The sequence below is a fragment of the Caretta caretta genome, chromosome 25 (assembly GCF_965140235.1).
Source record: "Caretta caretta isolate rCarCar2 chromosome 25, rCarCar1.hap1, whole genome shotgun sequence".
NCBI lineage: Eukaryota > Metazoa > Chordata > Testudines > Cheloniidae > Caretta > Caretta caretta.
Genome location: NC_134230.1, coordinates 4,187,168 through 4,203,991, shown reverse-complemented (window position 1 = coordinate 4,203,991; position 16,824 = coordinate 4,187,168). Strand labels below are relative to the sequence as shown.

Genomic DNA, 16,824 nt, shown 5'->3' with positions numbered 1-16,824 from the left:
ACCCAGAATGAAAGGTCCTCTGGATGTGAAAACTGCTACATTTCTATTGGTGTCACTGGCAAGTGCTGTGTGCAGGAGCAATAGTATAGCCATACTGAATCTCTGAAGAGAACTTCCTAAATTTTGCTATTTCCATACTGAGTTAAGCTCCTATGTGCTACATACAGCCTCCATGGTTATCAGCTGTGTAAACTAAACTTCTGGTGACTAGACCTTCAAATACTAGGCAGTGAGTTAAAGGAAATGAGTAAGAATGCATATGCAGCAAGTAAACTAAGGTTATATCACTGAAAAATGACTCTTGTGTGAAGTAATTTCTCAAGTTTTGCTTGGCAGAAACAACAAGGCTTACTTCTTAACAGGTCAGCATCGTAGTTGTATCCCATTTTTTCTTTAGATCAGGTGTAACTCCTCACTTAAAGTTGTCCCGGTTAATGTTGTTACGTTGCTTATCAATTAGAGAACATGCTGTTTAAAGTTGTGCAATGCTTCCTTATAATGTTGTTTGGCAGCCGCCTGCCTTGTCCACTGCTTGCAGAAAGAGCAGCCCGTTGGAGCTAGCTGGTGGGGGCTTGGAATCAGCTCCCTGCTCCTCTAAGTTCCCTGTGCGGCAGCTACCCAGCAAACTATCAGTTGCTGGCAGTTCAGCTGTTCTTCCCCCCACTGCCATGTGCTGCTCCTGCCCTCTGCCTTGGAGCTGCTCCCAGGAGCCTCTTGCTTGCTGGGCGGGGGGGGGAGGAAAGAAGAAGAGGGGTGCTAATGTCAGGGTATCCCTCTCCCCCCTGCTCCTGTGCACCTCCCCCCCCACTTACCCCATCTCCATAGAGCTGGCGGGGGTGGGGGGTGGGACGGGGACGACAGGGCTCAGGACGGAGGGAGCTTGCTGGCAGCAGCTTCCATCTCAACTTGCTGATCTACTTAAAAAGGCAATGTAGTTAGTGGGGTCAGCATACCTAAAGGGGCAATAAGCATCACACGCACGCACACACACGGTGTGTGTCTTTCTCCCATGTTGTCTCCCCTTCCCTCCATTTGTGCTGCCTTGTAGAGTGAGGCTACATTAACAACACTGTGTTAATCCTTGAGGGCTCAGCCGAGTGGTAGTTCATCATTTAGCAGTAAGGCATTCCCTGGGAAATATCCCCCCCTCTGACTTCACCACCTCAACTAAGCTTCACAATCATCATTGCTGTGTACAGTATTAAATTGTTTGTTTAAAACTTTGTGCGCGTGTGTGTGTTTGTATGTAGAAATTTTTTTTCACCAGACAAAGGACTATATAATTAATATATATAAATAAATAAATATAAAATAGTCCTTTGTCTGGTGAAAAAAATTTCCCTTGAACCTAGCCTCTTCTCCCCCCCCCCCCCATTTTCATTAATTCTTATGGGGAAATGGGATTCACTTAACATCGTTTCGCCTAAAGTTGCATTTTTCAGGAACATAACTATGTTAAGCGAGGAGTTACTATATCTGAGTTCATTCTTACTGCTGCTGCCACTTTCTGATCTAAATTGGCCTTTCTGGAGATAGTGCAGCACGCTTTATTTTTCCTTATCTCTCTCTCCTGCTTTGTCATCAAGTTTCTCTTCCTTTTCACCACTGTCTTCTTGGTATTTCTCCTGCCCCTGGATCTTTCCACTATCGTTAATCTCCTTCATGCTTCTGAAGTTAGATGCTAGTAGCTTTTTCTGTAATCGTTCATAGATCACCTGCAGTGATCCTGGTTGGACCTAAATTCTTGTACCTCCTATACCTTGCTTGTAGTCTCGTGTCCTAAAAGTAGAAAAAGCTTGGCAACTTAAAAACAAAAGCATAAAGAGAGATGGCTATTAGGTAGAGAAAGGGAATGAATGGGTGGCTGGAGACAGCGTGGAGGTGGCTTACATTTTCTAGGATTTCAGGGGGAAAACCCATACTACATAGTAGGAACAGCAGGAGAGGAAGCACACATCTTTGTAGGTGTTACTGGAAATAAACTGTTGGCCAGACTTACTGTTGGATTCTAAATTTAAAGATGTGAAACTGGGTTAAAATATCAAATCTTAATTTCCTCAATCCAAAGTCACTTGTGGTTTATATCTAAGGGATTATACTACCTCAAGTAACCCTATAAAACAGTAGTATTCTAAGTAAATGGAAATAGATAGTACTGATCCTAGGGCTTAATCCACTTCAGTTTGGTTCTTAGACTTGGTGTTGTAAACCTGAGTGTTCATTTCTCTATTTTTGTTCTTTAAATAAATCCTTAATTAAAGGAATGGATCACTTCTAAACAGTAGGTCCATGCTTTCTGTTCAGAGTAGCATGGTGTATCTTTCTTGTCTTAAAACAAGAATCAAGAAACCCATTGGTCACTTTCATAAATAGAGATTTCATTTAAATAAAACTTAAATTTTTTACTTTCTCTCTGAAATTCAATCTTCAGGACAATCACTGTATCTATTTCTTTCATTATCTTAGGTGAGTGGAGTCAAGACCCTCTATGAATCTGAGCTGGCTGATGCCCGAAGAGTTCTGGATGAGACTGCAAGAGAGAGGGCCAAACTACAGATTGAAATAGGAAAGCTAAGAACAGAACTTGATGAGGTCAATAAGAAGTAAGGAAACTGAACTTCAGTATGATTTTACTCCCATTCAGAATAATGGGTAACGTTAGCACATTTTAGATTGGGATTGATGGATGTCTTTCTAAAGTGTGCTATAGCTCTACAAAAAGTTACGGGCTTGATGCAGGAATCACTTGGTGAAATTCTCTGTCCTGCTTTGTGCAGTATTCTGACCAGATGACCATAATTGTCTCTCATGGCATTAAAATCTGACCACCTTCTTTGAGTGTTTGCACATATCCATTTCAATGTAAGTGTGTGCACCCCAAGCCCAGTTGCTGGAAATTTTTCCCTCAGCGGTATCTGTTTTGTCAGCTTTAATGTGTTCTGGTGTCGCATGCTCATAGCACCAGAATAAGGGGCCCTGCTGGATCCTACTCTCCTTCAGTTCCTTCTTACTGCTCGTGACGGTTGCTGGAAATCTCCTCCCTTAGTGTTTTTCTAATCTTTAAGAACATAAGAATGGCCATACTGGGTCAGACCAAAGGTCCATCCAGCCCAGTATCCTGTCTGCCGACAGTGGCCAATGCCAGGTGCCCCAGAGGGAGTGAACCTAACAGGAAATGGTCAAGTGATCTCTCCCCTGCCATCCATCTCCACCCTCTGACAAACAGAGGCCAGGGACACCATTCCTTATCCATCCTGGCTGATAGCCATTAATGGACTTAACCTAAATGAATTTAAACCCTGTTATAGTCCTAGCCTTCACAACCTCCTTAGGCAAGGAGTTCCACTTGTTGGCTGTGCGCTGAGTGAAGAAGAACTTTTTTATTTGTTTTAAACCTGCTACCCATTAATTTCATTTGGTGGCCCTAGTTCTTATATTATGGGAACAAGTAAATAACTTTTCCTTACTCACTTTCTCCATACCACTCATGATTTTATATACCTCTATCATATCCCCTCTTAATCTCCTCTTTTCCAAGCTGAAAAGCCCTAGCCTCTTTAATCTCTCCTTATATGGGACCCGTTCCAAACCCTTAATCATTTTAGTTGCCCTTTTCTAAACCTTTTCTAATACCAGTATATCTTTTTTGAGATGAGGACCACATCTGTATGCAGTATTCAAGATGTGGGTGTACCATGGATTTATATAAGGGCAATAAGATATTCTCCATCTTATTCTCTATCCCTTTTTTAACGATTCCTAACATCCCGTTTGGTTTTTTGACTGCCACTGCACACTCCGTGGACGACTTCAGAGAACTATCCACAATGACTCCAAGATCTTTCTCCTGATTAGTTGTAGCTAAATTAGCCCCCATCATATTGTATGTATAATTGGAGGTATTTTTTTCCAATATGCATTACTTTACATTTATCCACATTAAATTTCATTTGCCATTTTGTTGCCCAGTCACTTAATTTTTGTGAGAACTTTTTGAAGTTCTTCAGTCTGTAAATAATTCTCATAGTTTTTAGTTATTTAGTAGTTTTAGTTCTCATAGTTTTTAGTAGTTAGGGTAGGTTAAGATAGTTTGGATGCCTCCATTCATAGATAGCAGAGTTGTCCTTCTTCCTGGTGCCAAGACCTGCCTTTGGATGATCCGCACTCGAGCAAGTATTTAGGGGAAGCTCGTAGGAAGGACCTCTGCCAAATTTGTAAAGAATTCAAGCCCTGGACCTAGAAGGACCACACTGCTCATTTGAAGGTCCTCTGCATGGAGGCAGCCTTCAGACTGGCCTTGGACCCGCAGCTTCAGCTTCTGTGCAGAGTGCTCCTCCATCAACACAAGTCCCTCGGCACTCATCGTCTTCGCCAGTGCCTAAGAAGAAGCACCAGGAGAAGAGCTGGTCTCCGGTGCCAAAGGACAAAGACGGAGAGAGTGAGACCCATGCCAGGCTGCTCTTCATCCCCGGTACCACATCACCAGGTGCCCACAGCCCTGGTTCCGCAGCATCCTATGATGTCCACTCAAGACTATTGTACTGGCCAATTTATGGTCCCATCGATCCCTGAAGCATTTGCAGCTGCAAGGGTTCTTTTGACCCTACCGGAACCAGACTCCCCTGTCAGGGCTTGGCACCGCCAGTGTCCCAAAGTGGCAGGGAATTGATGCCAGTACCTAGACAGTCAGTGCGTCAGCTGTCCAAGAGGAAACCCTTGTTGATAACCTCAAGGTCCCCCAGGCAGCCTTCTCCGGCACCCAGTGGCACAACACTCCAACTTACCTCTCCTTCCTCATTGGACTCGGAGGAGGATTAGTATTTCTACCCCCCCACCCCCACCAAAGTGTCCGACTTCGCTGCTCTCTGGGCTGTTCCCACTCCATTATGGCACTGAGTTCGTCAGGACCTCTGGGTGCCTGGCCACCATACCCATGGGGCCCAACCATCATGCAGTGGCCTTTTTGGAACCCGTGAGGGTTTCGTCCACCACAAAGGGACTCGTTAGAGATTATCTTATTTGATTGTGTTGGAGCATCCCTAGTACTGCAGCATCTCTAGACACCCTGGAACCGGACTCCGGTACCAACCATGGTACCAAACCCCAAGAGGAAGCCCCTTCATGCTCCCCATCTGGGTTTAGCTTCCTCTTCATCCACTCTGGATGAAGCCACAGTGGCACCCGGGGTCTCTCCACCTCCAGATGACCACAAGGCATACCAAGACCTACTGAAATGGGTAGCCTCAAGCCTAGGGGTCCAAGCAGAGGTGGTTAAGGAGGTGACACAGCCTCATGGATATTCTGTGGTCAGTGGTCCTGTCCAGAGTTGCTTTGCTTCTACACAAGGCCGTCATGGACCCTTTTAAGGGGCTATGGCAAACCCCTGCCTCCCTTCCATCAACAGCAAAACACTTGGCGTGTAAATACTTTGTTCTGGCCAAGGGATATAAGTTCCTCTTTTCTTCTGGGTTCATTGGTGGTTGCAGTGGCCAATGAGCAAGACTTCCAGTGAGGGCCAAGCTCTGTGCCCAAGGCAAAGGACCCTAAGAAGCTGGATCTCCTTGGGCGCAAGGCTTACTCTTCAGGGGGCCTGCAACTTCATACAGCAAACCAGCAGACCATGCTGGGGTGCTACCACTTGAATGCATGGGAGTCTTTGCTTAAATTCATGGAGCCCCGCGTAAATGCAGATATCCGAGGAGCTGCAAGGCTCTACTGGGAACAGCAGTGGCGAAAGCAGCTGTACATCAGGCCACTGCATTCAGGATCCAGCGCCCCACGTGGGCAGCTCCTCCTGCATGGCTGTACCGCTCCCAGCCCTGCTCAGTGGCAGCTGTCTGGAAGTGTGCAAGCTATGACTCAGACCTCTGCAAGCTTGGTTAGCTATTGTCTACTCCCGCCTATCACCATCTCTTGGACTCAGTTCTCAGTCCTGGCCCGGGTCCTAGACTCGCTGCAGTGGTGGCTGGACAGACAACGCACAGTCAACCTGTGGAACTCCTTGCCTGAGGAGGTTGTGAAGGCTAGGACTAAACAGGGTTTAAAAGAGAACTGGATAAATTCATAAAGTCCATTAATGGCTATTAGGCAGGATGGATAAGGAATGGTGTCCCTGGCCTCTGTTTATCAGGGGGTGGAGATGGATGGCAGGGGAGAGATCACTTGATCATTACCTGTTAGGTTCACTCCCTCTGGGGCACTTGGCATTGGCCACTGTCGGTAGACAGGATACTGGGCTGGATGGACCTTTGGTCTGACCCAGTATGGCCATTCTTATGTTTGTACTGAATCCAGAGGAGCAAGTTTGCTTGGAGCAAGTCTATGAGATCCTAATGGGCAGTAGCTTGGCTGGATGGCTGTCTGTCTACTGGCAAAATGGAAAAGGTTCTGCATCTGGTGTTCACAATGACCAGTCCTGTCTCTGCAGTCTTCTCTGTAGCTCATTCTAGACAAGTGGTTCCCTAACTTTAACAACCTGTGAACCCTTTTCAATAAAATGTCAAGTCTTGCGAACCCCCTCCTAAAAGTGAATATTTCCAGGGATTTTCTCCTTTATCTGAGAATAAATTTAAAAAGCAGTGATCTTGGAAATATAAAATTTGTTTTTATGACATGCTTATTACACACTACCCTGAAAAAGAAAAGGAATACTTGTGGCACCTTAGAGACTAACCAATTTATTTGAGCATGAGCTTTCGTGAGCTACAGCTCACTTCATCGGATGCATACCGTGGAAACTGCAGAAGACATTATATACACACAGAGACCATGAAACAATACCTCCTCCCACCCCACTGTCCTGCTGGTAATAGCTTATCTAAAGTGATCATCAAGTTGGGCCATTTCCAGCACAAATCCAGGTTTTCTCACCCTCCGCGCCCCCCCCCCCACAAACTCACTCTCCTGCTGGTAATAGCCCATCCAAAGTGACCACTCTCTTCACAATGTGTATGATAATCAAGGTGGGCCATTTCCTGCACAAATCGAGGTTCTCTCACCCCCCTCCAAAAACCACACACACAAACTCACTCTCCTGCTGGTAATAGCTTATCCAAAGTGACCACTCTCCCTACAATGTGCATGGTAATCAAGGTGGGCCATTTCCTGCACAAATCGAGGTTCTCTCACCCCCCTCCAAAAACCACACACACAAACTCATTCTCCTGCTGGCAATAGCTCATCCAAACTGACCACTCTCCAAGTTTAAATCCAAGTTTAACCAGAACGTCGGGGGGGGGGTGAGGGGGGTAGGAAAAAACAAGGGGAAATAGGCTACCTTGCATAATGACTTAGCCACTCCCAGTCTCTATTTAAGCCTAAATTAATAGTATCCAATTTGCAAATGAATTCCAATTCAGCAGTTTCTCGCTGGAGTCTGGATTTGAAGTTTTTTTGTTGTAAGATAGCAACCTTCATGTCTGTGATTGCGTGACCAGAGAGATTGAAGTGTTCTCCGACTGGTTTATGAATGTTATAATTCTTGACATCTGATTTGTGTCCATTTATTCTTTTACGTAGAGACTGTCCAGTTTGACCAATGTACATGGCAGAAGGGCATTGCTGGCACATGATGGCATATATCACATTGGTGGATGTGCAGGTGAACGAGCCTCTGATAGTGTGGCTGATGTTATTAGGCCCTTTGGTGGTGGTGTCCCCTGAATAGATATGTGGGCACAGTTGGCAACGGGCTTTGTTGCAAGGATAGGTTCCTGGGTTAGTGGTTCTGTTGTGTGGTATGTGGTTGTTGGTGAGTATTTGCTTCAGATTGCGGGGCTGTCTGTAGGCAAGGACTGGCCTGTCTCCCAAGATTTGTGAGAGTGTTGGGTCATCCTTCAGGATAGGTTGTAGATCCTTAATAATGCGTTGGAGGGGTTTTAGTTGGGGGCTGAAGGTGACTGCTAGTGGCGTTCTGTTATTTTCTTTGTTAGGCCTGTCCTGTAGTAGGTGACTTCTGGGAACTCTTCTGGCTCTATCAATCTGTTTCTTCACTTCCGCAGGTGGGTATTGTAGTTGTAAGAAAGCTTGACAGAGATCTTGTAGGTGTTTGTCTCCGTCTGAGGGGTTGGAGCAAATGTGGTTGTATCACAGAGCTTGGCTGTAGACGATGGATCGTATGGTGTGGTCAGGGTGAAAGCTGGAGGCATGTAGGTAGGAATAGCGGTCAGTAGGTTTCCGGTATAGGGTGGACTACAAGCCGTCAAGAACACTATCCCCGATAATGGCACGGCTAACCTGGTGGCTGAACTTTGTGACTTTGTCCTTACCCATAACTATTTTACATTTGGGGACAATGTATACCTTCAGATCAGCGGCACTGCTATGGGTACCCGCATGGCCCCACAGTATGCCAACATTTTTATGGCTGATTTAGAACAACGCTTCCTCAGCTCTCGTCCCCTAAAGCCCCTACTCTACTTGCGCTATGTTGATGACATCTTCATCATCTGGACCCATGGAAAAGAAGCCCTTGAAGAATTCCACCATGATTTCAACAATTTCCATCCCACTATCAACCTCAGCCTGGTCCAGTCCACACAAGAGATCCACTTCATGGACACTACAGTGCTAATAAACAATGGTCACATAAACACCACCTTACACCGGAAACCTACTGACTGCTATTGCTACCTACATGCCTCCAGCTTTCACCCTGACCACACCACGCGATCCATCGTCTACAGCCAAGCTCTATGATACAACCACATTTGCTCCAACCTCTCAGACAGAGACAAACACCTACAAGATCTCTGTCAAGCTTTCTTTCAACTACAGTACCCACCTGCTGAAGTGAAGAAACAGATTGATAGAGCCAGAAGAGTTCCCAGAAGTCACCTACTACAGGACAGGCCTAACAAAGAAAATAACAGAACGCCACTAGCCGTCACCTTCAGCCCCCAACTAAAACCCCTCCAACGCATTATTAAGGATCTACAACCTATCCTGAAGGATGACCCAACACTCTCACAAATCTTGGGAGACAGGCCAGTCCTTGCCTACAGACAGCCCCGCAACCTGAAGCAAATACTCACCAACAACCACATACCACACAACAGAACCACTAACCCAGGAACCTATCCTTGCAACAAAGCCCGTTGCCAACTGTGCCCACATATCTATTCAGGGGACACCACCACCAAAGGGCCTAATAACATCAGCCACGCTATCAGAGGCTCGTTCACCTGCACATTCACCAATGTGATATATGCCATCATGTGCCAGCAATGCCCTTCTGCCATGTACATTGGTCAAACTGTACAGTCTCTACGTAAAAGAATAAATAGACACAAATCAGATGTCAAGAATTATAACATTCATAAACCAGTCGGAGAACACTTCAATCTCTCTGGTCACGCAATCACAGACATGAAGGTTGCTATCTTACAACAAAAAAACTTCAAATCCAGACTCCAGCGAGAAACTGCTGAATTGGAATTCATTTGCAAATTGGATACTATTAATTTAGGCTTAAATAGAGACTGGGAGTGGCTAAGTTATTATGCAAGGTAGCCTATTTCCCCTTGTTTCCGGGGGCGGGGTGAGAGAGCCTGGATTTGTGCTGGAAATGGCCCACCTTGATTACCATGCACATTGTGAAGAGAGTGGTCACTTTGGATGGGCTGTTTCCAGCAGGAGAGTGAGTCTGTGTGTGTGGTTTTTGGAGGGGGGTGAGGGAGTGAGAGAACCTGGATTTGTGCAGGAAATGGCCCACCTTGATTATCATACACATTGTGAAGAGAGTGGTCACTTTGGATGGGCTATTACCAGCAGGAGAGTGAGTTTGTGGGGGGGGGGGGCGTGGAGGGTGAGAAAACCTGGATTTGTGCTGGAAATGCCCAACTTGATGATCACTTTAGATAAGCTATTACCAGCAGGACAGTGGGGTGGGAGGAGGTATTGTTTCATGGTCTCTGTGTGTATATAATGTCTTCTGCAGTTTCCACGGTATGCATCCAATGAAGTGAGCTGTAGCTCACCAAAGCTCATGCTCAAATAAATTGGTTAGTCTCTAAGGTGCCACAAGTACTCCTTTTCTTTTTGCGAATACAGACTAACGGACGGCTGTTACTCTGAAACCTGACACTATTATTAATAATTTATCATTATAGTATTTTTTACATTATGAAAACGGCAGCACTCTTCCAAGATCTCACTTTTGTAGCTTATATCACTTTGAATGAGCCTGTTATAAGACAAGGCTCCTATGTTTCATCAAGGAGTATCAGATGTGAAACATCATGAAGATATTTAAGCAGCCAACTCAGAGTTCCTCCTATACGAGCATTCAGGTCTTGAGCAGTCCAGGCAAACAATGCACGTTACAACAAAGCTTTAACTTGTTCTTTATAATAATTTTAAAAACAATACTAGCTGCCTATTTAATTTTAAAAACAGCAAAAAATATTCACCTCCCTTTCCATTTCTTATAAGGAGTCTTGAAGTTTAAATCTCCTCAGTGTGATAGATGTGCTTGCTTTGATCTGCTTAGCTCTTGGAAGTCCAGGGGCTCCGGGCTGCTGGCTCTGTGCTGCCTGGGCTCCTTAGGGACAGCTGTCTGCCATTAGAGAACTTTTTCCTGGGAACCCCCTGTAACTTTTCACAAACCCCAGTTTGGGAACCACTGTTCTAGACTACCTGCTTTTGTTAAGACCTCAAGGGCTAGCCCTTTCCTCAGTTAAGGTCCATCTAGCAGCCAGCTTGGCCTTCATCCCATGATTAACAACCATTCTGTCTTTTCACATGACATGGTAGTTGTTTTCTCATAGGCCTAGCAAAGGTATATCCTCAAGTTAGGAATCCATCTCTCCCCTCCTCCCTTGGGACCTAAACCTGGACCCCTATTTGGACCACTGTCAACTTGCTTGCTGTTAAGCCTCTCTTGAAAAGTAGCCTTCCTGGCGACAGTCACCTTGCCCAGATGGCTTTGAGATCTGAGCTGTCACTTCGGAATCCCCATACATGGTCTTTTTCAAGGACAAGGTCCAGCTGTGACCACACCTGTTGTTCCTCCTGAAATCTGTATTAGTTCCATTGCAGTCAAGCACTTTTTCTGCCAGTGTTCTACTCTAAACTGCATGTGAACAGGGAAGATGTTAGATTAGATGTCATTAGATGTCCATCATTAGATGTCCAGTGTGCCCTGGCCTTCTACATACACAGGACCAAGCCATTCCACAGATCCATTCAGTTGTTCCTAGTGATAGCAGAAAGAATGAAAGGTCTCCCAATTTCACCAGAGAATCTCATTGTGGATCACTTCATGTATCAAGGCATGTTACATCCTTGCGAACATATCACCCCGGCTAACCTAACAGCTCTACCATGTCTCAAGCTTCTTCCACAGCTATTTTAGCACAGGTTCCAATTCAGGACTTCTGCAGGGTGAGAACCTGGTTGTCAGTTCATATGTTCACCATGCTATACGCCATTACACAACAGGCCAGAGACTGTTTCAGTTGGGCTGTATTACAGTCAGCTTGCCCTTGATCTCTGAACCCACCTCTGGGGCAGCTGCTTGTGAGTCACCTACATTGGAAGGGACATGTGCAAGCACTCAAAGAAATGGTTACTAACCTCTCTCTAACTTTTCTTTGCAATGTGTTGCACATGTCTGTTCCAAAACCCATCTTCCGTCCTCTCTTTGGAGGCGGTCGATCAGAAGAAACGGAAGGAGGGTAGGGTCTGCAAGGCCCCTTATACTGGTGCTATGAGCACGTGACACCAGTGGGCGCTAGAGCCGACACAACGGATGCAACTACGAGAATTTCTGGCAGCTGTGCTTGGGGCACTCACACCTACATGGAGTGGACATGTGCAACACATTTTGAAGAACAATGGTTACAGAAAGGTTAGTAACCATTTTTTGTCTGTGTCCAGATATGTTTTATTTCTGAAGTTTAACAGGAGTGTGTGTGGGTGGCCTGGATTTGGTTTAGTATACCCAGGGCTTGAAAAACCTTTCTCCTAGGTGAAAACAAAACCTTGCCTACTGAGGTATTGGGCATCTACATCAGCTATACTGCTTCTGTGGAATCTATGGTCTGTTCCTGCTCCAAGCAACAGCAGAGTGGTGGTAACAAGACTTGCCAGGTTCAGTGCTTGTTGTATTCAGTACCATGTGGGCAGCAATAAAACTGAGAATATCAAGTTAATTAAGATGCTGCTTGGTAAAGAAATGAGCAGCAGAGGAAGATATTGGAGTTACATAGGACAACGACCCCCAAACAAACTGTTGGAGGAGTAGACTAGCAGATCCTGCTTCATCTTCCCTTCTTCCAAATAGACCTGACTGCTGCAGGTGTGTGTGTAGGGAAGGCAGGAATTCATTCTCTTTAAGCAGCTAGAGGGGGTTGAACTTTACGTTTTTCAACTACCTACTAGACTGTGGGAAAGAGCCCCTAAAAAGTGTCCAGAAACAGCACCTTGGTAAATCCCAGCTCATTTCCCTTCTAAACAGCTGGTTGCATAGGAGCAGGATTTGTACTGTGGGATTTGAGGGTGGCTTCTCCTGTGCCTTGCTGGTGGGTTTTAGTCCTTTACTTCAGCCTCAAAATAGATATGAAAGATTTTCAGGTGGGGAGGAGAAAATCCACCAAAAGGGTTCAGGAGAAACCCCCTGGTACTTGCCCACCACCAGCTGTCAGGAAAAGGAAGGAGGCTGGGATATAAATCTCTAGATGATAGGGGCCTGGCAGACTTCAAGTCCTGAGTATGCTTGTTTTGTTCCTCGTTGAGCAGTTAATGAATGCTTATGGCTAAATGTTTCACATTACACAACAGTGAGAGTCAGTATGACAAGTGAAATCAGTTTTTGTAAATTTTGGTGTGAAACATAGCTATAACTGAGGAAATTATTATGAATCCCGTAGTTCATTTATATTCTGGAAGCTGAATAGTATAGAATGAAGAATCAAAGCCTCTTCTCTTCATTAGTGTTCAGACACCAGAGCATGTACATAGCCAACAATTCTGTAAATGTACCAGGGATAACCTTTCTTGTAGTAACTGGATTTGTTCAATTCCAGTGTCTAAATTTCTGATTTAGTTGTGTATCAAATAGAACCTGCTTTAAAAAAAAGATATTTAATTGAGCAAAACTTAATCATTCCGTGAAGGCTACTTTTTCTCGGTGAAGAGGCAGGTCTGGCTTGAAATGGGGAGAGGTTTCTGTTCCTTTCAAATAAAGATTTCTTTGAATGCTGTTATGCAAGTTATAAGATCTAAAAGTGTGGCTTTAAAAAAACCTGTGTGGTCAGAATGTAGTTTTGCTTTAACTTTATTTTAACTCCATAAGCAAATGAGGCATTGGATTTGTACATGTGAATGGATCTCACACACACAATTTAATCTGAGAATTTGTACCTGTCATCCTTTCTCCACACTTGTAGAATAAATGTGTAACCAAATGCAGTGGCTACCATTCAAACTGAATGTGTCAGTCTTATTCCAACCGTTTTATTTTAACTCCAAAGTAAGGTGGAAACTAGTCAACAAGGAAGAAAATAATACTGTAGACAACTGGAGTGTAATGAAAAATAGGGTTGGTACATCCTGTTGTAAATTCAGGCCTCAATCCCGCAGTTGGATGTGTCTGAGAACCCGTTGTGTCCAAAGTAAGCCACATTTAAAAAAATTCACTATTTACTTCAAAGACAACTTAGAATGAAATGTTGTAAAGATTGTGTGGCTTCTCAGATGTTTGCAATAGTTGCTTACCACTTATTTGGAGTTGAACTTCCACTTTATTACGAGATCTATTTCTATGCAATGAGATCTTACACTTTATAGTTACAAAGAATGCCTCTTATAGGCACTGTGCTTTTTACACACACACGTTCTGGCCTCAAGCAATACGGAATCCAGAGGGATTTCGTATTTTTATTCACTTTCTGTGAACTATCTGCTAGAAATAGGAATGCCTACATGAATTTCTCTCATGAGTAAGAGTACTTTTTCCATATTTTACAATAGATCCCTGTTTTTGGAAGTAATGTTGCTCTTCTCTCTGGCTTATCCATTTCCAGCTCTTGCTATTTTCTGGTTTCTGAAGTGGTAAAGGACAGACACAGATTGTGAAACTAATCCATAAATGTTGATATGGCACCCTTAAACCAGTGTTCCCCACCTTAAAAGTTCTGGGTTTCCTGTTGACCTGAGGATATTGAATTGCAGGAAAATACTAAAATCCCTTTTTATTTAAGCTGTTTTTCAGCTGGTGTCTTTCCAAAGGGTTAATAAAGAAGGGGCAAAAGTGAGGGCTGGATCATCAAGGGGAATTGATTCAGGGAAGGTCTGTGGCCTGTATTACACAGGAGGCTAGACTAGATGATAAGTGGTCTCTTCTGGCCTTATCTATAAAAGGGTGTCCTTATTTCACATGTGAAGGTCAGTGAAAACTTTCTGAGAACGACTACAGATAAGGTGTTCTCAATAACACTGGCCTGCACTTTCAAAGCGAACTCCTGATTTTGAATGTGGGGCTCCCAGCTTGAGATACCAGAAAGGGGGCCGCCTGATCACAAGTGCTGCATATCTGATCATTGAACATCAAAACCCTTTGCAGTTTCAAGTTGCACACACAATATTACTAATTATGCTTGAAAACTTAAGCTTGCTTTCTTATAAACCTGTGCAAATAACTCGTTTGCAGTGTAACTTTACTTAATAGAATTTGGTTAATGTGGTAATGGTTAATTTGAACTTAGAATTTACAACTGGGTTGTATCAGTTTTGTGTTTTAATACTTGGCACAAAGTATTTTTCAGAGACTCTCATGAGACTTTCTTCAGCAGTAAAGCATCTTGAGTTATGTATGTCATTTTACAGGTGAGCAAACTGAGTCACAGAAGTGTAAAGCTTTTTGACCAAGGTGACGAGTGAGTCAGCACCAAAAAAATATTTGAATAAACATGAATCTCTTTATTATGGGAAAGCTGTTTGTACAGAAACAGTTCTGACTGTTAAATCTAACACACAGCTCCAGTTTGTGGTCAGTTATCCACTAATGTTGGGTCTCTTGAATTTCTAGTAATCAATCTAGTGACTCACTATCTAATGATCATCACTCCCTGTGACTCCTTGTGTGATGATGACACTTAGCACTCTTTGTATGTCTCAAAGTGCATCCAAAAAGGTAGGCATCACCCCCATTTTACCATCAGGAAAACTGAGAGTCAAAGAGGGGAAGTGACTTGTGCCAAGTTCACCCAAGTTGTCTTACTCTCAGCATAGTGTCTGTGTCTGGGGCCATGCTGTCTTTAAATTGGTTTGCAGGAGGAGTCCAGCCTTTATCAGCTTCAGCAGAGTCCTAGGATTACTATTGACCCATAATCCCACAGTGTACCTGTGTTGAGACCACTGGGTTAATACGCATCTTTCTGGCATTTCAGTATAGAGTTTTAAATTAGAAAGTGATGTCTTCCACTAAAAGATCACTTATTGGCTTCTAATTAAACTGGTACAATTAGTTGTCTTTTGAGTATTACAGTTAATATTAGAGCATCTAACTTTGCCTCTGGATGCAAACATGCTAATAGCGATCTTTCTGCTTCTGAATCCTGGTTATATAAAGGAGGTGACAGTCTTGGAAGGAAGTTTTCTATGAAGTAAGAATTTCTTTGCAATGTGAGGTGTATGATTTCTTCAAACTTAAAGAAACAGAACTCATTTTCCCCAATATTTTGAGAAGTGTTCCTGAATGTCTTGCTTTTCTTCCCCTTTCTCCTCTGATCCTGCATGATTTGCATGATGATTTATCTCCTAGTGCTTACATAAGGATGACTGAGTTATCCCTTTTTCAGACAATCTTTATCCTCCTTCTCTGCAGTCATTAAAACAGTCAGGCAGAAATGACCTGGGCTTAAACTTATCCAAAAGATAGGGCATCAACGATGCAAAATAGCGTCTCTTCTCTTCTATCCATAGTCCCTGGCCAAAGAATGCTATATGCTCAATATTGAGTATGTTAAATCACTCCTAGTGCAAGATCCCGACAGACAATTTGAGCATTCTGCCATCAGCGAGATTAGTATATTTAAATTACTGTAAACCACAATCTCAGTTAAACTAAAATATTTCAATGGCAAGGAGATCAGCTTATTTAGTAGGGCTTGAAATTTCAGTGATGAAGTTTTTCACTTAGCTTATATTTCAGAACTCTGCATGGTGGTACCTGAACTGTTATAACATGGCTTTTTTTCCCTGTGTACACTAGTCATCTAACCGTGTTAGTGAGTTTTTAGCCTACTTGGGTTAAACATGGCTATAATACATTTTTCTGTCCACACAGACAAGACTGTTTTTAGGGAATATGTATATGCATCTATAAATGAGACTATTCTCTTTTAGGGAATATGTGTATGCATATACATTTTAAATCCAAACAGAAAAAAAGAAACCACGTTTTAACAATACCTTCCCCATCCTGTTTTTCTGTTATTTTGCAGACAGATCCTTATTCTGGGAGCACTGTCTAGCATGTGAAACAAGTTTGATGTTCAAGATATTACATGCCTATGTTAAAATTACCTCTGAATGTAGGTGATACCTATTATATATAATTTAGTTTAGGGAGAACGCGCTTACAGCAAATTGGCTTTAGTAATATTTCTCTTTCAAATGTATGTACTTTTAGTAAATATGGGCAAGCACACATACCAAATGGTTCTCATTGGGTGATTTAAAACTGCATGTTGTGAATAAATGCCAAATGTTTAGCATCTTTTTCTGTTTTAACTTCTGCGAAATTATTTGAAATACTTTACAGTTCGCTTTGCACTGACTGGATCATTGCTGATGCCAAAAGGGAGGGTTTTCCAAATAAAT

General features: G+C 43.4%; 1 protein-coding gene across 1 annotated transcript in view; it reads left to right on the top strand.

Moving 5' to 3' along the window:
• LMNB2 (lamin B2) overlaps nucleotides 1–16,824 on the top strand; it is a 102,020-nt gene that overhangs the window by 31,967 nt on the left and 53,229 nt on the right. Inside the window, exon 2 of the mRNA XM_048830707.2 lies at nucleotides 2,467–2,603. Within this exon, the coding sequence (XP_048686664.1) occupies nucleotides 2,467–2,603 (137 nt within the window). The remainder of the gene's footprint in view (nucleotides 1–2,466; nucleotides 2,604–16,824) is intronic.